Source organism: Gopherus evgoodei, chromosome 1 (genome assembly GCF_007399415.2).
Source record: "Gopherus evgoodei ecotype Sinaloan lineage chromosome 1, rGopEvg1_v1.p, whole genome shotgun sequence".
NCBI lineage: Eukaryota > Metazoa > Chordata > Testudines > Testudinidae > Gopherus > Gopherus evgoodei.
In genome coordinates, this window is record NC_044322.1 from 236,705,604 (window position 1) to 236,728,341 (window position 22,738).

A 22,738-nucleotide genomic window follows, 5' to 3' on the forward strand; every position below is an offset into this window, starting at 1 on the left:
TAAAAGAATACTCTTGATTTTGCAGCGGACACATCAGAACCAGTACGAGCACTGGAAGGGCAAAAAAGTAGCTTCAGCAAACACTGTCCCCATTCTGAGGCATTATTGCTTAGAACGTTGCATTTTTTAATTTTTTTTTTTACTTTTTTTCCTCCAGTTAGACCAATTCAACTATTTTTAGGTCTGCATAAATCAAGGTATAAGATCTGGTTTAACCCAACTTTAGGACAATAGTTTAATTCCACTTCTGTACAGAGAAAGATACTCCCCTTGGCAGACAAGTTAAACTACTTTGCCATTAATAGCATATTCCAGCTCTACAGTATAAACAGTTTATATAGACCTTGGACATATTACACACAAGGTTTACTTTGCTTGCTTATGATTTTGAACTTAGAAACATTCCATTGCAATTCCATGTCATGCACCCATGTACCCCACTCCAGCTGGCAGACCCTCAGCTGGTGTAAATCGGCTTGGCTTCACTGAGATCAATAGAGCTGTGCTAATTAACAGCACCTGAAAATTTGGCTCAGAAAGTCCAGAATTAAAAATAAAAAAAGTTGGACATTACATAGAATGGCACAGTGTTCTGAATGGGGAAGCGGTTGTATTGTCCTATCATGTGTATTCACTGACAAATAATTGCATAGCTTGGGAACTTCACTGGTTAAGAATTCAAACTATTTCATAATCGTCATTAGAAATAGCTTGATACTCTACACTGCCTCTTAAATAAAAAGACAGAATTTTACAGTGCAATATCATGGCCTGTAACAGCACCATATATAGTTATAGTACATTGCGTTACACTCAGAACTAAAATCATTGTAGTGCAGATAAAAATCTTCTAAAACACCTCGAGACTCCTTGTGCCATAGGAAGAACACAGGAATATTTAAGAAGGGTCAAAACTGACTTCCGTGTTACAACTTTGCTGAAAAATTGTTTGCGAGAGAGAAATTAGAAACTCATTAGATTCCTCTTTCAAAATGAGAGCTAATTACTTAAATTCTTACTTCTAAAAGGAGTGATGGGCCTGCAATTATATTAGAAAGCATCACACTGGCTGAAGCGCTATACATAAAATGCCCAAACTTTGTTTTAAAACTCTCCCAACCACTTAGGGGTAGATTCTGCCCTGCCCTCACAATGAACACAGTAGGGGTTTGAGGAAATGGCATGAATAACCTTCCTTCCTCTGTGTGCTGCTTGTGTAAGGCAGATACCTTATACCATGTATAATAGCAATACCTGGGCTTTGTTGATAGCAGGGGCAGCTCTTTCTACTCCACAGGGGTGTACAGCGACAAGGATACATGGGGAGGAGGTGAGGCCATGAGTCCAGACCACGCAGACAAGCAGAGAGAGAGCAATTAGTTATACTCCACCCAACACAGGGGTGTAGCAGTGGTTGCCTCCATGTGGGGCAGTGCGATTGCTCTGTGCTTAAGTGGCACAATCTACAAGTTACAGCTGATATCTTTGAGCACAGATTATTTATGATACGTGGGCACCAACAAAACATAAGCGGTTCTTATTACAAGGTTTATTTTTATCTTGAGGTTTCTGCAGACATCTCAACCACACTTGAGATTTATAGTGTCTCAGTGAACCCTGGTAAAAATACAACTTTTGTGAAAAACACAAAAGCCAAGAACTCTGAAATGTATATTCAGCCATTGTCATGCTTGCCCAGTGTTGCATTTTTAATGTTATTTGATATCATACAAACTCGATATGCAGATTCACTAAACTGGGGCAGGCCAACAGCTTGATTCAGGACAAGTTTTATTAGACAACGGAAGAGACAATAGGCTCAAAGGAATACAAAATGCTAAAATACTTTCCTGCTTTCTGCCAGCTGGGAAGGGGAGAAACCCTCACTGGTTACTATACAGAGCATGTCCCAGTTCAATCCCTGGCTTCATGAGCCACAGGAATAAGGAATACACTGGATCTCCCTAGATCACTATGGGCATTTAAACATCCTCCACTGGAATCTTCTGAAGAAAGTCTCTGCTTGCAGCTTTCTGTACAGGTCTGCATTCCTGAAGATGCATGCATCATGCACCTTACCAGATCACCCCATGTTGATGTCAGTGAAACACCCACAGTGATCCACAAGCGCCTGCAATACCATAGAGCAGTACTCCTTTCTACTGATGTACTCAGTTGCAAGATGGTCTGGCGCCAAAATTGGGATATGTGTGCCAGCTATTGCCCCACTAGAGTTATGGTATCCCACTGCTGCAAAGCTGTCCACTAATTCACACACATTGCCAAGAGTCACAGTCCTTTGTAGCAGGATGCGATTTAATGGCTCTGCACACTTGCGTTAATGCAGACCCAACTGTACACTTCCCGACTCCAAAGTGATTTGCCACCGACTGGTAGCATTTTGCAATTGCCAGCTTCCACACAGTGATCACCATATGCTTCTCTGCAGAGAAGGCAGCTCTCATTTTGGTGTCCTTGTGCTGCAGTGCTGGGGAGAGCGCACAGTTCCAGGAAGGTGGCTTTCTGCATCCAAAAGTTCTGCAGCCACTACTCAACATCTCAGACGTGCATAATGACGTGATCCTACTATTCAGTGCTTGTTTCCTGAGCCCAAAAGTGACAGCGCACGGTGTGCACTGCTCTATGAATGCCAAAAATAATCTGGTGTTTCTTTTCAGGTACACAGCAGGTCAGGCACTTCTGATTCCTGTTCAGATTGGGAGCTCATGATATACTGCATGACCATCTGCGATGTGTTCATAACAGTGACCACAACAGTAGAGAACAGTGCAGAATCCACCCTTTCAGACAGAGATGGCAGGTGCATAGTAAACAGAGGCCGTTAAAAAATGCTGTGAAATGCAGTCTGAAGCCCACAGAATGATGGGACAGAAAAAACTGCATCATTAAGCCTGCATAGGGTGACTAGATGAAGTGTGAAAAATCAGGACAGGGGGTGGGGGGTAATAGGAGCCTATACAAGAAAAAGACCCAAAAATGGGGACTGTCCCTATAAAATTGGGACATCTGGTCACCCTAAGCCTGCACCCATGATGCACCGCGATCCACTCTGCCGGCCCACAACTCCTAGCTGTAGAAGGTGGTGAGTAGCACAGTGGGATAGCTACCCAGAGGGAAGTGCTTTCTCTGTCAATGCTAGAGCACCAACCCTGGACGCACTCTGCCAACAGAAGAAGTGTTGTGTGAACATGTGCAAGCAATGTAAATATACTGTTTTCTCTATCATTGGCGTAACTTGTGTTGACAAAACTCTGTAGTGTAGACAAGGCCTTATGTTACGGACTAACACAACTACTTAATATTTGGAGAAAAAATAATTATGGGATGATTCAAGTAGATCTCAGCCTTGGCTGAGAATAAACCCTCCCCCCATGAATCTGGGATTGTCTCCTTTATACGGTTTGGATCTTTGATCCTCAGAGACTGTGAACAGGTGATCAGTCAGATAATGGGTTTCTCCTCCAGATGTAGCTTCGAAAAGCTAGGTCTGGAGATAGGGAATTTGCATCCCCGCCTCCAGGTATTTCCACCATTTAGCTGTATAAGTTCACATTGTTTTGTATAGTCCTTTGACGCTCATAGCACTTCCCAGAGTCCACATTGCTCAGGTTTCCTGCCTAGAGGTGTTGTATACAATTCTGCAGTAATGCATAAACATTTGCATTTTTAACACAATGTAATCCTAAAATGCTTAAACCTAATTCAATAGTTTGTCCAGTATATTGCAGGAAATTGCCCTCTCTCTCACACCTACCTTATAGCAATTTCATCTAGACCACAATTCCCTAATTTGCTTATGACAATGTCATGTGAGAAGGTAAGAAGCATTACTAAAACCAAGAGATAGCATGTCTACTGCCCCCACCCCCAACTCTCTGCACCCACCACTAGGCTAGTAGTGGTCAAAGAAGGAAATTAGGTTAGTTTGGCACGATTTGCCCTTGACAAATCCATGCTGACTATTCCTTATAACCCTATTATCCTCTAAGTACTTACAAACTGATTGTTTAATAATTTGTTCCAGTATCTTCATATGTATTGAAGTTAGGCTGACTGGTCTGTAATTCCCTGGGTCCTGTTTATTCCCCCTTTTAAAGATATGTTCTATGTTTGTGCTTCTATATGTGAAAGAAAGCATAATCAAATACAGTAAAAATATTAAATAAATCAAGGTATACAGTACCACAGAATCTCTATTGCTAGAAACCCCATGCTTGAATAATAAGAATATAGCAATAGGAATATAACACCGACCACCTGACCAGGATGGTGATAGTGAAATGCTCAGGGAGATTAGAGAGGCTATAAAAATAGAAAACCCAATTACAATGGGGGATTTCATCTATCCTCTGGGTACATGTCACTTCAGGACAGCTGCAGAGATAAAGCGTCTAGACACCATTAATGTCTGCTTATTGGAACAGATAGCGTTGGAACTCACAAGGGGAAAGGCAATTCTTGATTTAATCCTAAGTGGCGCACAGGAGGTGAATATAGCTGAACCATTCAGTAATAGTGACCACAGTGTAATTAAATTTAATATCTCTGTTGGCAGAGGGGTAATACCAAAGAAGCCCATCACAGTAGCATTTAACTTCAGAAAAGGGAACTACACAAAAATGATGAAAATAGTTAAACTGAAATTAAAAGGAACAGTCACAAGAGTGAAATGCCTGCAAGCTGCATGGAAACTTTTTAAAACACCATAATAGAAGCTCAAACTAAATGTACAACCCAAATTTAAAAAAAAAAAAAAAAAAGGACCAAAAGAGTGCTTAGTGGCTCAACAACAGAGTAAAAGAGGCAGTTAGAAGCATAAAAATTGGAAGTTGAATCCTACTGAGGTAAATAGAAAGGAATATTAACTCTGGCAAGTCAAGTATAAAAGTATAATTAGGCAGGGTAAAAAGAATTTGAAGAACAAAAGAAAAAAATGTTTGCTGTTAGTTTTTGTAAGTATGAAGTATAGGAAGCCTGCCAAACAATGTGGCCATTAGATGATCGAGGTGCTAAAGGAGCACTTAATGAAGGAAAGGCCACTGCAGAGAAGCTAAATGAACTCTTCGCATCTGTCTTCACTGCAGAGGAGAGTCCCACATCTGTGCCATTCTTTTTAGGTGATAAATCTGAGGAATTGTCTCAGATTGATGTGTCAATAGAGGAGGTTTTGGAACAAATTGATAAACTAGTCACTAAAGATCAGATGGTGGTATTCACCCAAGAGTTCCGAAGTAACTCAAATTGAAATTATAGAACTATTACCTGTGATACGTAACCTATTCTGTACCAGATGACTGGAGGATAGCTAATGTGATGCCAATTTATTTTTTAAAGCTCCAGAGGAGATCCTGACAATTATAGGCCAGTAAGCCTAACTTCAGTTGGGTTGAAACTATAGTAAAAAACACAATGATCAGAAACAGGTGAACATGATAGGTTGAGGAAAATCAACACAGCTTTTATAATTATTAGAATTCTTGTAGGGTGTCAACAAACATATGGATAAGGATGATCTAGTGATAGGGAATATTTGGACTTTCATCAAGTCTTTGACAAGATCCCTCACCAAAGGCTCTTAAACAATCTAAGTAATCGAGGGATAAGAAGAAAGGTCCTCTCATGGATAAGCAACTGATTAAAAGATAGGAAACAAAGGATAGGAATAAATGGTCATTTTTCAGAACAGAGAGAGGTAAATTGTGGTGTCCCCCAGGATTCTGTACTGGGACCAGTGCAGTTCAACATGTTCATAAATGATCTGGAAAAATGGACGAACAGTGATGTGGCAAAGTTTGCAGATGACACAAAATTACTCAAGATAGTTAAAGCCACGGCAGACTGTGAACAGTGACAAAGAGATCTCACAAAATTGGGTGACTGAGTAACAGAACTGCAGATGAAATTCAATGCTGATAAATGCAAAGCAATGCATATTGGAGCATGCAATCCCAACTGCATATACAAAATGATGGGGGTCTAAATTAGCTGTAACCACTCAGGAAAGAGATCTTGGAGTCATTGTGGATAGTTCTCTGAAAACATCCACTGAATGTGCAGCAGCAGTCAAAAAAGCTAATAGAATACTAGGAACATTAGGAAAGGGATAGATAATAAAACAAAAAATATCATCATGCTACTATATAAATCCATGGTATGCCCACACTTTGAATACTATATGCAGGTCTGCTCACCCTATCTCAAAAATGATATATTAGAAATTGAAAAAAGTACAGAGAAGGGCAATAAAATGATTAAGGGTATAGAACAGCTTCTATATGAGGAGAGATTTTAAAAAACTGGAACTACATTATTTTGAAAGGAGAGGACTAAGGGGAGATATGATAGAGCTATATATAATCATGAATGGTGTGGAGAAAGTGAACAAGGTAGTGTTATTTACCTCTTCACATAACACAACTACCTGGGTTCACCCAATGAAATTATTAGGCAGCATATTTAAAAGAAACGTAAGGAAGAAAAGCTTCACAGTCAACCTATGGAACTCATTGCCAGGGGACGTTGTGAAGGCCAAAACTGAAACTGGGTTCAAAATGAACAGAGGATAAGTCCATCAATGGCTATTGGCCAAGATGGTCATGGATGCAACCCCATGCTCTTGGCGTCTCTAAGCCTCTGACTCCCAGATGCTGGGACTGGACAACAGGGGTTATATCACTTGATAATTGCCCTGTTCTTCTCATTCCCTTTGAGGCATGTGACATTGGCCACTGTCAGAAGACAGGATACTGGGCTAGATGGACCACTGGTCTGACCCAGTATGACCATTCTTATGTTCTCCAGTCCTCTTGGGATCTCACCTGTCCTCCATGAATTCTCAAAGATAATTGCTTCAGTCAGTCCCTTAAGCACTCTAGGATGAAATTAATCAGTTCCTGACACCTTCTAACTTATCTAAATATTCTTTCACCTGTTCTTTACTCATTTTGGCTTGACTTCCTTCCTCCTTATTATTTAGTATTAATTGAGTTGAGTATCTGGTCACCACTAACTTTTTTAGTGAAGACTGAAGCAAAATATGTATTAAACACATCAGCCTTCTTGATGTGATCAGTTAATAACAGAGGAGCAAAGGACCTATATTTTCATTTGTCTTTCTTTTGCTCCTAAGGTATTTAAAGAACCTCTTCTTATTGCCTTTTATGTCCCTTGCTAGATGTAACTCATTTTGTGCCTTAGCTTTTCTGATTTTGTCCCTTCATGTTTGTGCTATTCTTTTGTACTCCTCCTCAGCAATTTGTCCATGTTTCCTCTTTCTATAGTATTACTTTTTGATTTTCAAGTCATTAAAGAGCTCTTGATGGAGCTATGTTGGCTTCTTACTATTCTTCCTATATTTCCTTTGCATTGTGATAGTTTGCAGTTGCTCCTTTACTATTGTCTCTTTGAGAAACTGCTAGCTCTACTGAACAACTTTTTCCCTTAAATTTTATCCCTTAGATATTGACTTCACTTGGTGAATTTCAGTGGTTTTTGTCCTGCATGACATCAGACTAGATGATCATAATGGTCCCTTTGGGCCTTGAAATCCATGGATTATGAAAAACTCATGACTTCTGTTAGGCCCTAAAGTGAGAAGTTGTCCCAATCTCTGCATTTCCCACTTCATTCCCATTTTGTGTGCGTCTGTCTTTCAAACTGCAAATCTCTGGGGATATTGGTGGCAATGAGTAAACATATACATTTAAATGATAATAATACTAACAACATTATTAGCATAATGACGACACCTGAGGCAGGAATTCCTTAAAAAGTTCCTGTGTAATTAAAAGCTAAGAACTTGTCAATCCCTATTAAGTGATTATCAACATACAATCCCTTGTTAGCCCAATAATTGGTGTGGAAGAACAAGATTTGAGTTTGGAGGCCATTTTGGGATTCTCTCTCTTCAGGCTAATGAAGGTTACTTTGTCTCTGTGTGAAAAGGGAGTTTGGACTCCCTTCGACATAGTGCCTGGCTGCTGCAGCTTAAGAGGTGGAGACTTGTTCTGGTTTGGTGGAGCACCCTAAAAGGTCATCAGGGCTACCTCCTGCTCTGCTTAGCATGTGCTTTGCCACAGGAATTTTGTCAGCCAAGACAGGATTCCAACCAGATGGACTTGGACACAATTGGTTTTATGCCTGAGACTGAACTGTAGCCTTCACTGTGCATGCAGGGAAGAACTGCTAGCCAGACTCCCTGAAGTTGCCAGAAGTTGATGGCAACCTGCTTCTCTGAGGTCCCCAAATTCTAAATACCTGATCTAAAGCTCACTGAAGTCAAAGGAAGTCTTTGAGAGACTCTAGCTTTAGTCAAGGCACTAAAATTGTAGTGAACAGCAGGTACAATGAGATCTATGCTCTTTTAAGCAGGTGCAAAAGTGCATGCTCACCATCTACTGGTTAACACTTTGACTGCATTGCATGTGCTAGGAGGCTGCGGATGTCAGAAAACTTCCCAACTCACAAACCATTCTCTCTTAGAAACATGGTTCATAATGAACTCCCTACGGTTGGAAACATGGCAGCCCTAAACAGATCTGTGCTTAAGTGGGGGAGAGCAGATCACTGGGAAAGCCCATCCTCACAGCAGGTGCCTGGAGCCTACACCAGAATAAAGAGAAAGGAAAAAGGAGAAGTACTTAAGGCTTACCAGTGCTTGGCTAGAATATGTAGCTTTGAAAAAAGTTACAGAGGAACTGAATGTATCCAGACTGAGAACTTTTATTAAGAAGCATCATCACACTCCCTTAACCCCTAACCTTCACAGGCTCTGCAAAACGTGCTGAACGAGCTGGTGGATTATAGTTGCTTTTTAGCCAAAAGAATTTTAAAAAATTAAAGGATGTGGTCTGGAGAAAGCTCAAGGATTATTACTGCCCACCGGGTAACAAAATCACTTCATCTGGAAAAGACTTTGTAATGAAGGCTGACCCGGTGCTTTTCCTCATCACAACAATGAAAACTGAAAGCCTGCTCTTTTTCTTTTGTGCTTTTCATGTTGCTGCTAAAGCAGACAGAGGGTATCTAGGCCAGACTCAGCAGTTGGTGAGGCGGGAGAGCATGGGATCAGTGTAGCAGTGAACTAGAGAGAGCATCAAGAAAGAAACAAAATAAGAAGTACAGGAGGTATGGTACCAAATCTGCCCAGCTACGGAAAGACACATTGCTATGGAAAGACACATTGTTAGAGCATAATCATGGTTACAGTACCTTGATTTCCTGCTGAACCTCTAAGATAGTCAAGATGAAGACCATGTGTGCACTGCTCCAAAAACATAGCCAAAAACTCTCAGAAAATGATTGAACTGTATTTTTATAATTAGTTTCAAGACAATAAATCTGTCATAATTCAAGACAACTTCATCCTTGATTTAACTCGGCACATTTCAGTGGGGTAATATGAGGGAGGGATTTAGTCTATTAAGATTAGTATGAAATGAGCATCCTAAATGCATCAAACTAAAGTAACAGTCAAAATCTTGATGGTGGGATGTGTCCGGAGTAGAGCTAACTGCTTTCATCATATGGTGGTTGGTGTACTGTATTGGAACATGCACTATAGCTTCTGGAGATTATAAACTACCCATTTACAATCACAGAGATAGTCTGCAGTTGCTGCTTATTCCCTTGCCTGAACACATTCCTAGCCACGAACAACTACACCTAGCCATAGGACATTTGTCACATGTTACGCTTGTAATGGTTCCATCTTCTAATTTGGCCTGGAAGCATTACTCCCGCTTACAGTTAAGTGAGGATCCAAAAAGTGGACCTCAAGTGGATCCAAAGGGTCTCACTAAAAACCCCAGTAGAGGTGCTCACATACTGAAGATCTGAGGTTAGTATTAACAGCAGAATTGGCCCACTCGCCATTATTTGACCTCTAGATACTGCAGGTGATTGAAGGCAATCCGTATGTCTTTGAGAGGAAAGAAGCCAACAGTTCTATACACCTTTATGGATGCTGCATTCAACTTCTTGCCAATCAGCAGTAGATATTCATTCGTTATCACCCTCATTTGGACAAATAGATAATATGCCAATGAATTATTTTACTGTAGGTATGATTACAACATGGATTGTTATTTAATGTGTAATAAACTAAATTTTAGCCTACTTGGCCTCCTGATTAGACCAAGAAACGATGGGTCAATCCCCAGGCGCCAGAAGTCAATGGGAGTTCTCTCATTGACTTCAGTGGAGCCAGTATTTCAGTCAGGGAGTCACCAATAGTGCAAGAGGCGGCTTTTTTTTTTTTTCCTTTGCAGTGATTAGTACGGATCCTTTCCAGAGGCAGTTTAAACAGGTTTGAATCATTTGAGTTCTGGGTTAAAATGAGCTAATAAACTCAAACCAAATCTCACTGACCATGAACATGAACACTCAGGGTAAAATTCACTCCATTCAGAAGGCCAGCACAAAATCTAGAGTGGAATTTACATCAGGGCCGGCACCAAGCACCAGCTAAGGAAGCAGGTGCTTGGGGTGGCCAATACAAAGGGGCGGCACTCCATCCAGGTCTTCAGCGGGAATTCGGCAGCAGGTCCCTCAGTCCCTCTCTTCCTCTTTGAGCTGCTGCTGAAGTGCCGCTGAAGGGGAGAGTGAAGGACTCGCTGCCGAACTGCCGCCGAAGAATGGAGCGGTGAGATTGAGCTGCTGCTGAAGTGCTGCCGATCAGCTCCCCCACTGCTGCTTGGGGTAGCAGAATACCTGGAGCCGGCCCTTTTGTATATGCTGCATAGGCCTTGTGTGGGCCCACTTCTGAAGAAGGGTGACTTATACCCCGAATGCTTACTGTTATCCTTGTTATTGGTGTACTATCAAAACAAATAACTAAAAAAAAAAAAAGGAAATCTCAGATAAAACTGCCTTATTTTGGGTGCTAAAACAGAGCTGAACATGGTTTCCACCAGAAGCAAAACAAAACATAAAAAGCAAACCAACAAAAATCAGCCAAGATTTTTTCTAAACCCACTCAAAAGGTTTCTCATCCTTAGTGAAACTTTTGGCACGCTAAGTCCAAAGAGAATCCAAGCTAGTGTTTTTTCACTTGGATTTATCCATGTTTTGTTGTTTCACACAGCTCTTATCTTGACTTTTACGTTCCCCTCCTTTTCTTCCACTGACTGACTATGTGACCTTGGGCAAGTAACTGAACCATGCCATGTCTGAGTTTAACCATCCATAAAACAGGGATGATTCCAGCATCTACTCCACAGGGCTGCTGAGAGGCTTCATTCATGTTTGTGAAACTCTGAGATCATTGGACAAAAGGTGCTATGGAAGTATTATTAAAAGTAAAGGCTGAAAGTGCACAGTTGCAATGCACCAGAAGCAGACCAGGAACCAAAATGTAACGCTCTGAGAGTAAGAAACTGCTCCCTGTCTGCCTCACTGCCTCTTCTCTAGTGGAAAGTAAACTACATGAACTCTGTATCTGTCACAAAATGCTGCTTCTTTGTGCTGATCAACTGCACTGGCTGATACTCCTCCCACAAACTCCTTGGCCAGCTGTGTGGGAAGGGATGTACCACCCTTTTGGGTAGTTGGCATCTCATGCTCCCATATTTCCCTGCATGGGCGTATAGGGCAACTGACAACGCTGCCCTTACTTGGTAACGGATATACATTTTATCTACTATAAATGCAGGGTCTGACCTGCAGTCAAAGGAACTTTGATGCCAATGGGAATATTTTGCTGAGTGAGGACTGCAGGCTCACTCCTGTAAAGTAGATTTTTTTTTTCAAGTCTGAGTTTCTTATGACATTGATTTTTTTTTTTTAAAGCTGAACTTCCCATTGATTTTTACTGGGAGTTTTACTTAAAAAGAAATCAATGGCACAACATGGGAGAGAACGTGTATTTCAAGCATTCTTTTTTCACTTGCCATTTCCTGCACCTGAAAGCAAAAAACAAAACCAAAAAACCAAAACCAAAAAACAAAACCACAAATGTTTTTTTCTTATGGGACAACAATGTAACAATACAATAGCCCTATCAGAGTTTTTGTCAACTGAGGTATGTATTCAGCAAAGTACTTGAGCATATGTTTGGTTCTCACTGAAGCTACTGGTTTCTTTGGGATCTAAGCATATGCTTCAAATTAGGTCTGTGCCTATGAACTCTGATGAATTGGGCCCTGAGAGCTGTATAATTTCATGACACCCTTGTGCAGATGTTTTCCCCCACCCACCCTCAAACAAAATCAGATCTCACCTTTACTTTTCAGGTAGGACACAGTTTGCTTCATTACTGGTGGGATTAGTTGGCCTTTATTTTTGTCCTTGAGACTGTTGGAAGAAAATAAAAGTGCAACCGCATTTAAATGACATTTATAGATTAAGAGAAAGGAGTAGCCTCCAAATAAATCTAAAGAGATGCATTTTATACATACATTAAGCAGGTGCCTGCACCACACTCAAGAGTTTTTCTACAATTATAAAAAATAACCTCCCCACACAAGGCTCTAACGCTAACCTCAGCCCAAACCAATGCCCTATTGAAACTAGAAAGTTCAAGTTTTAGATAAAGAGACATGCCTAAATGCCCTGTTTCCTGGTAGAAATATCTATCTGTCCACCCACCCACCCACCCACCCACACACACACACACACATACACACACACTTACTTTTCATGCTGAGTAATAAGTAAGTGCTGTTTACTCTTCTGAAACAGAGTCAAGGACAAGAAGACAGAATGATATTCCAGACTAACTTTACCCCGCTTTTGATTGTTTTCACTCTGGTTATTGTTCTCTTAGATTAGCAAGCCACAGCAGGATGGCTTATAACAATGCGGCAATGACGACAATGGTGATGTTTTTGATTGGATTTTGCTGTACATCTTTAGTGGAAGGGTTTTAGGAAGGCTTAAAGACAGACAGAGAAGGAATTTGCTGTGAACGTTTTATAATAAGTCTTGATCAAGGGATGCTGCAAGTTTAGGGGGCTTTTATCATGTAGATTTTTCTTTGTCATTGGTCTCCTTTTAAACTACTGTGTATGTATAATTAAAAGGATATTGTACTATTTATTTTTGAAGGCAACGTGATGCAGTGAGGCTGAGTTTATTAATGCTCTGAATGATTCCCATGAAATGAGATTTCTCTCTCTCTCTCTTTCATGAGTGAGCAGCTGAGGCTAAAATCGAACACAGTGTTTTTTTGATCTAGACACATCAGAAAATTCTGCAACTATCTCCTTTACTTAAAAAAACACAACAGAAAAATATGTTTGGCTTTGACAGGTTTTGAAAGGATACCAAAAAGATGGTCAGTATTTGCTGAGCATTCCATTAGTGTTTTAAAGCACTCAAAAATCAAAAAGGGCAGATCGCAGGTTTAAACATGGTATATATTTACATACATAGTTGTGTTTCCCCTATTTGAAATCAAAATCATGTTTACTATCAAAATCTCAGCACTAAGAAAAAGAAATGTAGAGGTCTGTGAATGTGTTAATGATCTCTGAGAGACTGTAATCATTGTGGCTAATACACAGAAAATTTAAGATGTTCATCTAGGATCACACATGCATCAAGCCATACCCTCCCAGCACGATGATTATTTGGAATAGCTCATGTGGAGAGGTATGCTTTTTTCATTTCAGATATATTATGATTTCTTCTCTCCTGCTATCTGTGGTTTGCTTGTTACTTTGTAAAAATAAATGAATTAAATTAGTTAAGGTATATTTAACAAACTCTCAGAGCTGGTAGGTAAAGTCCCATGGGAACAAAAGCTAAGGGAAAAAGGAGTTCAGGAGAGCTGGCTGTTTCTCAAAGAGAAAATATTAAAAGGCACAACAGCAAACTATCCCAATGAGAAGGAAAGATAGGAAGAACAGTAACAGACCAATATGTCTGCATCAGGAGCTCTTTAATAATCTGAAAATCAAAAGAGAAATCCTACTGAAAGTGGAAACAGACAAATTGCTAAGGAGGAATACAAAAGAATAGCACAAAAAAGTAAACACAAAATCAGAAAGGCTGTGGCAAAAAATGAATTATGTCCAGCAAGGGACATAAAAGGCAATGAGAAGAGGTTCCATAAATAACTTAGGAGCAAAACAGAAAAACAAAGAAAAGAGTGAGTCAACTTCTTAAAGGGGAAGTAGAGCTAATAATGGAAAGAAGGCTGAAGAGTTTAATGCCCATTTTGCTTTAGGGCATGTCTACACTTACCGGTAGATGGACACAGCTGCAATTGATGCAGCGAGTGTTGATTTAGTGGGTCTGGTGAAGACATGTTAAATCGATTTGTACTGCGCCTCCCTGAGAAGCATAAGGGAAGTCAACGGGACACACTACCCCATCGACACAGCATAGTGTAGCCACGCGGTAAGTGGATTTAACTATGTCGACTTCAGTTAAGTTATTCACATAACTGAAGTTGCGTAAGTTAGATAAATTTACCGCGGCAGTGTAGATCAGCTCTTGGTCTTCACTAAGAAGGTTAATTGTGATCAGATGCTTAACACAATGTTAACCATAAGGTGGAAGGAACATAAGCCAGAATGAGGAAAGAACAGGTTAAAGAATATATATACAAGTTAGATGTATTCAAGGTGTCAGGGCCCGATGAAATTGATCCTAGGTACTTATGGGAGTAGCTGAAGCAATCTTGGAACCATCAGAGAGGATCTTTCAGAACTCATGGAGGACTGGTGACGTCCTACAGAACTGGAGAAGGCAAACATAGTATCTATCTTTAAAAGTGGAGACAAAGAGGATCCTGGGAATTACAGACCAGTCAGCCTAACTTCAATACCTGGAAAGAGACTGGAACAAATTATTAAATTATCAGTTTGTAAGCACCTAGAGGATAATAGGGTAATAAGTGATAGCCAACATGGATTTGTCAAGAACAAACCATGCCAGACCAACCTAATTTCCTTCTTTGACAGGGTTACTGGCATAGTGGTTGGATGAGGAGAGTTGTGGAGTGTGGGGGGAGTAGTCATGCTATATCTTGGTTTTAGTGAGGCTTCTGACCTTTCCACATGACACTGTCATAAGTAGAGCCCTATCAAATTCACGGTTCATTATGGTCAATTTCACGGTCATAGGATTTGTGCTGTATGGCTGACAGTGAATATGTGAAGAGCAGCAATTACTACTGGCATTTTGGAATAAAAGATATCTTACACTTCCTGTTTAAATACTAGCAATACAGCAGAATATTTTCATATTATAACTGCATCATATTGTAACAATGTGCCAGTTTTAAACGGATCAGTTCTAACACACACTCACTAGTCTGGGAAAGTATTTTCTGGAGCAGAATCTCTTATTCGTTAGTGCAGCATGTTACATGTTGAATGATTCAGTTCTAGTTTTTGGACTAGTGATAACTCACTTAAGGTGCTGAACATTGTTCTCAACCACCATTAAGTATTCTTGGTTGATAATCTCTCTCTCTCTCTCCTTTTCATTTTTCCCCCTCTATGACATGCTGAGATTCAGTTTAGAATTTTTCTTTCCTCCTGGTCGCACATGCACTGCATACACAAACAAGAAAGATTACAGCAAAAATGAAAGCAACCTGAAATGTTTGATAATGGTTCAGTGTTTAAAAACAAGCTGAAGCTCTGCGATTGTTGCAATTCCTGCATTTCCCCTCTTCTCCTGCCCCAGCCGTGGCAATCATTAGATGAACTAAACATTTTCCTCCCTTTCCACAACAAGATTTTTAAAGCCAAATGGAGACAATTGAGAATGATGCCAATAACTAGCCAAGGTCAACACTGTGCTCTGCACTGGAGCTCAGCTGTGGTGTTCCTTGATTGCAAAGGCAATAAAGTGGAGCAACAGGAGTTTACAGGAGCTTGCAGGGTGTACGCCAAAGGACAATGCCACAGCCTGGCACATGTTGTGATTTTTTTAATTAAGTGTTGAAAATTGGAACCTCATTCATGCATTACAATTGTATTCATCAGATCAATATAAGATGAAGATGCCTTGATTTTTATTTTCTTGCATTGTATTTTAATAAAATCTTCAATGATGGTTTCTTTTGGAATAGCAACAGTGATGCTGCCTCTTTCCATTTAAACCAAGGGAGTGCTAACAGTTCTGCATAACCAATATCCGAGTCTATCTATATTATATTGTGGAGGTTGGCGAGGTGAATGAACAGAAAATATGTCCTGTTTTGTATAGGTATTCTTGTGTACTATATATGGATATTATTTGAAATTCCTGGATTTATAAATATGATAACTTAATGATGAGTAACAGCAGGTCTTTATGTCCCACAATACTCAGTGCCCACTTTATCTGAGCATAAAGAACCCAGTTCAGCAAGTTATTTAAGCTCATGCTTAACTTTGAACATGTGAGTGGTATCATTGACTTTGAGTTGGGGCCTCACCTCTCAATAAATTAGTGTTCAAAACAAAGCATGGACAAAAAACATTCTGTAAGGGGACAACTCTTCTATATGATGAAATGCATGAAGTTAATTATCAACTTCAATGCTTAATTCAGTCTATGTTTTCAAAAGGACAACTTTTTTTTAAACAGAATTTGAAACCTTTAGTGTTGTTTTAGATTAAAGAAATAGGTAGAATTTGGCTCCAGAACAATCTGGCCTATATACTAGAAATTCAATTGATATGACATTCTTTATCATACAGTGACAGAGTATTTTGTGCTGTATAGGTATAAATGAGTATAAAGTAGGTCTCTGCTCCAAGGATCTTACAATCTGCCTAAACATGGTAGCCATTTTTAAAGGGAAATGGTCAATCTTTTTAGTCCCCCAATGCCCCAGATTCTAAGGAAATCTCATGCAGCACTTCTGGATGATTTTTAAATGTATTTATTAGTACTGTTTATTATTTGTGCTACAGTAGTGTCTCTGGGTCCAAAGCAAGTTCAGGGCCCCCTTGTGTGAGACACTTGATGAGAGCTCTTGCCCCAAAGAGTTTACAGTTTCAATATTATCATCTCCATTTCACAGATGGGAAACTGAAGCGAATAGAGATTAAGGCCCTGATTAAGCAGAACTCTTAAACATGTGTTTAAATTTCAGCACCTGCTTCTGTCCCACGAAGTAAATTAAAGTTGAACATGTGCTTAAGGGCTCTGCCTGAATCAGGACCTGAATGAGAAGTCTATGTCAGAGCCAAGTAGGGTGACCAGATGTCCCAATTTTATATGGACAGTCCTGATATTTGAGGTTTTGTCTTATATAGGTGCATATTACCCCCCCTACCTCTGTCCCGATTTTTCCCATTTGCTGTCTGGTCACCCTAGAGCCAGGAATTGAGCAATATCTCTTGAGTCCCAGTCTAGTACACTGACCATCCCTCCTCTCATACATAAATCCTCAGAGATGTTATATGGGGTTATTTTAAATTGTGGGTGGCGGAGGGCAGAAGGGATAAATAGATTGACCATGTCCCTTTAAAAATGGTTACCACTGGTAGGCCCTGATCCCATTTATGACTCATGCAGACAGATCTCTGCACTTTCGTGGAGCCTTGCTTAATGTCATTTGCAGGATCGGGACATTAGGCAGATTGTAAATTCCTTGGGTCAAAGACCTACTTCATATTCTTTCCACTTACAGAGCACGAAGCACAAGTTTGACTTAAAGTTTCTAGGCAGCACCAACCCAAACTGTAAGAAGCGAGGAAATAAGTGAAGTCATCCAATATCCCAGTCCAGTCATCAGTTCCCCTCTCAGTTGTGCCTCAACTCCTTCCTTTCCACTGTCCACATCTTGATTTCTAGGAAAGTTATTTAGATGAAATAATAGTATAACTTGTAAGGTCATCGTCGTCTTTTTTTTTTTTTTTTTTGAGGGGAAAAGTCTTTCCATCTATGCAGATAGACACACAAAATGAAGGCAGCCTGCAGTTAAGGACAGAATGCCAGAAAAAGTGGCACCAATAAAATTTTTAAAACTCCTTAAAAATGTCTAAAATAGCAGTTCTGTAAAATATGTGGCATAAACAAAATACCTAAGAGTGTGGAATGGTATAAAAGTTTTATTGGAACTCATTTGGAATGCCCTGTATAACTTTTTTTCCTGTGGTCCTCATGAATAACATGGTGATCCTTAACTCATACCAATAAAATCTTTATATAACCACACATCACTGAATCTCAATAGATTCAAAATCTGTCTTTTCTCCTTCTCTCCTGCAATCCTCCCAGGGAATCTTCATGAAGATTACATTTCTCCTTAAAGGAGAGAGAGATTTTGGTGCTTAAACAGGTTGAATGTACCCATTTAATATTCAGAAACAGGACTGTGAGCCACTGAGGACAGCATAAAGATGAAGAGCTATATAATAAGTTGATAATAAGGTCTTCACCTCACTTGTAAATTAAGCCCAATTCACTGTGTCTGGGATTTCAAAGAAGCCTAAGAGTTAGGCCCTAAACTCCCAGTAACTTTCAATGGGATTTAGATGCCTAATTCCTGTCAGCTCTTTTGAAAATCCTGGCCTACGATGTTAAAAACCTCTGCATGGCCTAATGAACTCTTCTAAGAAAAGGAACTGCCCCAGACCTGCATCAGTAACCCATGTGAACATCTCCTCCAACTCTCTCCCCCCCCACCTGAAACAAAATACTTCTTCACCTGCCATTTGAGATAACAGTGAGGCGCCCTGAATCAATGCTTGTCATTTTTAGATATCCTAGTTTTCATTACAACTCTGGGCACCCTGATTGCTAGGAGACAGAACCAATATGAAATGTCAGCCTGAGATAAATGTTAACATTATAAAGCAGGGTCCTTGCATTTATGATTTTTAAGGTGAGATTCTCAGCCAGGGCTGGCTCTAGCAATTTCGCCGCCCCAAGCATGGCGGCACACCACGGGGGACGCTCTGCCGCTTGCTGGTCCCGCGGCTCCGGTGGACCTCCCGCAGGCTTCCTTGCGGGGGGTCCGGTGGTCCCATGGCTCCGGTGGACCTCCCGCAGGCGTGCCTGCGGATGCTCTACCGGAGCCACAGGACCGGCAGACCCTCCGCAGGCACGCCTGCGGGAGGCCCACCGGAACCGCCTGCCGCCCTCCTGGCAACCGGCAGAGCGCACCCCGCAGCATGCCACTCCAAGCTCAGCGTTGACCTAACTCAGTTTCCAGGGAAGTCAGTGAGAATGTTACCATTATCTCCAATGAGAGCAGAATTAACCAACAGTGAACTAAGGAAAATCCCTTCACTATGAAACAGTATACAGGATTCCTATTGACTGGTTAAGTCAGCATCTTGGAACTATCAAACCTCAAGCTTATAAACTCCATCCTCTGGCCTATAAACTTTTTAAGTATAAACTTTAACATGAGCGGCTTCCCTTCAGTACCCTTTAGCCTCATGTATACTTCTGACAATACGAGTGCTGTTGGACTGGAACAAAATATACTTCTACTACAATCATACTTATATAACCAATGCCTGTGAATACAGAGTGAGTGCTCTCAGTTACACTCCACTGAAGAGTTATATATGATTTATATTGTAGTAACTGAGGGAAGGATGTTCCCCCTTACTGTACGATGACAAACCAACCTCTAGTTTCCAGGGCCGCCCAGAGGATTCAGGGAGCCTGGGACAAAGCAATTTCGGGGGCCCTTTCCATAAAAATAATTGCAACACTGTATTCTCATGGGGGCCCCTGCAGAGCCCAGGCAAATTGTCCCACTTGCTCCACCCCATGGGCAGCCCTGGGAAAAATAAACCTTCCTCATCTCAGCACAAACCCAGTTTTGAGAAAACTTCTTTACAAGGTATCACTGGTTCTCAGAATCAGCTAGTGCTAAAAGGCACTAAAGCTCATTAAAAGGGTTGGACAAATATTTTCCGTCAAAACTGTTTTTGGATCGAAAACTAGGAGGTTTTAAAAAGCAGAGGATGTCTGCTTTCCTTCAAAATTTGTTGTTTTTTTTAATTGAAAAGCGGAAATTACTCTGCCAAAACCTGAATATGGTTTGGGGTTTCAGAAGTGTGTGGCCATATATTGGCTGCTTGCTGTTTCTGATTGTTTAAAGAAACAATAAAAAATTCTGCTTAAAAAAAATCCAAAACTTTTGTATCACCTCTGCTTGTGACCAAATGCCTGAGCCCATCCAGTCAGAGATTTTTTCCAGGTTTCTGATACTCTGCTGGCTTCCATAACTTCGGGTTCATTTAGGTTAGAACATAAGAACAGCCATACTGGGTCAAACCAAAGGTTCATCCAGCCCAGTATCCTGTCTACCGACAATGCCCAACGCCAAGTGCCCCAGAGGGAGTGAACCTAACAGGTAATGATCAAGTGATCTCTCCCCTGCCATCCATCTCCACCCTCTGACAAACTGAGGCTAGGGACACCATTCCTTACCCATCATGGCTAATAGCCATTAATGGACTTAACCTTCATGCATTTATCTGTTTCCTACAGACTGGCTCCATGAGGTCCCTCACAAACTGGAGACGGTTACTGTGGGTTTGTCTTTAGTATAGCTTATGTACATACTCCACGAACTGAGCATTTGAGCTTGTTCCAGAATCTGGGATGAGCCTACGTTGTGAAAATTGATATGCTCAAAATAGCACATGCATGTGAATGGACACAGGGTGCTAAAATTAAATTAACCCGGGGTTCTCAAACTGGGGGTCAGGACCCCTCAGGGGGTCAGGACGTCAGGACCCCTCAGGGGGTCACAGGATTATTACTGGGGGTTGCAAGTTGTCAGCCTCCCCCTCAAACCCCACTTTGCCTCTAGCATTTATAATAGTGTTAATTATATAAAAAAGTGTTTTCAATTTATAAGGGGGGGGCTCGCACTCAGAGGTTTGCTATGTGAAAGGGGTCACCAGGACAAAAGTTTGAGAACCACTGAACCCCTCTGAAGCCTCAGGGAATGCAGGGGAGGGAGGTCTCTCTTGGTAGAGTTGGGAAGGAGGTAGGTGGTGTGGGATATTGCTTTTCTCATGTGATCCCTCTCCCAGTGGCTAATTTTAAATGAAGCTATCCTCCTCTGACCTGAATCTCCCTATGGCACTGAAATTAAACATAAACTATAATTTGGCATTTGAGAAGTGAAAGGAATGGTAGCCCTAATGGAAAAGCTAACAGCTTGGCTCTTCTGCAAGCCTCAAACTGCTGAATGAGCTTTAGGGTAGGGAAGGCTGTGCCTCCCAAACAGCCTGGGCCTGCCCCTTATCTGACCTCCACCCACTTCCTGCCCCCCTTAGAATCCCTGACCCATCCTGCTCTTTGCCCCCTCACCGTCCCCCAGAGACCCTCCAACACCACCCCAGGGCCCCACCCCTGCTCCCTGTCCCTGACTGCCCCAACCCCCATCCACCCCCTCGCTGAGTCCTAACAGACCCTGGAATGCCCACGATCCACCCACCCCCCAGTTCCCTGTCCCCTGACCACCCCCCCAATCTTTCCCCCCCTCCCTGTCCCTTATCCAATCCCAACCCCGACCCCTTACCCCCGCTCCCCCCTCACCCGGAGCCTCAGCGTGCCGCATCCAGGACCATCCCTGAACAGCGGTGCACCGACAAGGCTCCCGAGCTCCGCCCCGCTCAGAGCCGCGTGGTAAGGGGATGGGGCTGCGAGCTCTAGCGGGGCCTAAGCTCCCATCCTTGCCCCTTACCACGCAGCTCTGAGCAGGGCGGCGCTCAGGCCCCGCCAAAGCCATACTGCACCGCTGTTCAGGGATGCTTCTGGATGTGCTGAGGCTCCAGAGGAGGGGCAAGGGTGGAGGCGGGGCCAGGAGCCTCACCCATTCTCTTGGGGGCCCCTGCAGATTGCCCCACTTGCCCCCCCGCCCCGAGTGGCCCTGCTAGTTTCAATGAGAGTTTTGCCTGAGTAAAGACTTCGGGATTTGCTGCTAAAAATCCAGCTCAGTTTGTGACTCTGATCTTGCAAATGATAGTGCACAGGCAGACTGCCCATGCACTATGTACTTCACTGTGGCTGCCTATGAGTGCAGCAGTCCACACGCTATCAAGTGTAGAACAGTGGCCCAAGTGCACTGTCCCTCTAAGTTCCAATACAAGGTGCAACTCTGCAGTTGCCTGCTGAAATCCCGTGATGGAATAATTCACAAGCACAGTAGCCACGAAGTCACTCTGCTGTCAGTAGATGTGCATTCCTATTTGCTACACAATTGTAAAACTACCTTCTCTCTGTTTATCTCCTAAGAAAATGAACAACTTTGCCTCGTGAGACAAAGACTTGCAACCTGCCCCTTTGCAAGAGAAAAGTGAGATCACTAAGATTGTGGATGCAGGTTACAGTAATCATAAGAGGAGACAGAATGAATAAGAGCAGCTCACTCATGAAGACACTGAGGCAAATTTGATAATTTTCAGTTTTACGTTTGCTAAGGCTCCCATTAAGTGTCATTATTCCTCCTCATTAGTTTACCTTTCTCCATAAATCCAATTTAAATTGATACATTTATTTCTCATTTAGAATGTGTAGAGGCGTTGTTGTTTTGTTTTTAATTTTTATATGGCACCATTTCACTTGCAAGAATCACTTCTTTGATGGGGGTTTGGCTAACAGTTGGGATAAATATCCTTGTGTACTTGAACGTGACTAGTTTGAGTGATCTGAATTGAATTCAGACATGAATGCGTTCATTAAATTGCCTAGGAAGGTTGTGGAATCTCCATCATTGGATATTTTTAAGAGACGTTTGGACAAACACTTGTCAGGGATGGTCTAGATAATACTCAGTCCTGCCATGAGTGCAGGGGAC

General features: G+C 41.6%; 1 protein-coding gene across 3 annotated transcripts in view; it reads right to left on the reverse strand.

The window, feature by feature from the left end:
• The window catches only part of ARHGAP8 (Rho GTPase activating protein 8), a 113,361-nt gene that overhangs the window by 13,528 nt on the left and 77,095 nt on the right, over positions 1-22,738 (reverse strand). For all 3 annotated transcript variants that reach the window (XM_030539842.1, XM_030539835.1, XM_030539829.1), the window contains one exon: positions 12,239-12,312. In XM_030539842.1, the coding sequence (XP_030395702.1) occupies positions 12,239-12,312 (74 nt within the window). The remainder of the gene's footprint in view (positions 1-12,238; positions 12,313-22,738) is intronic.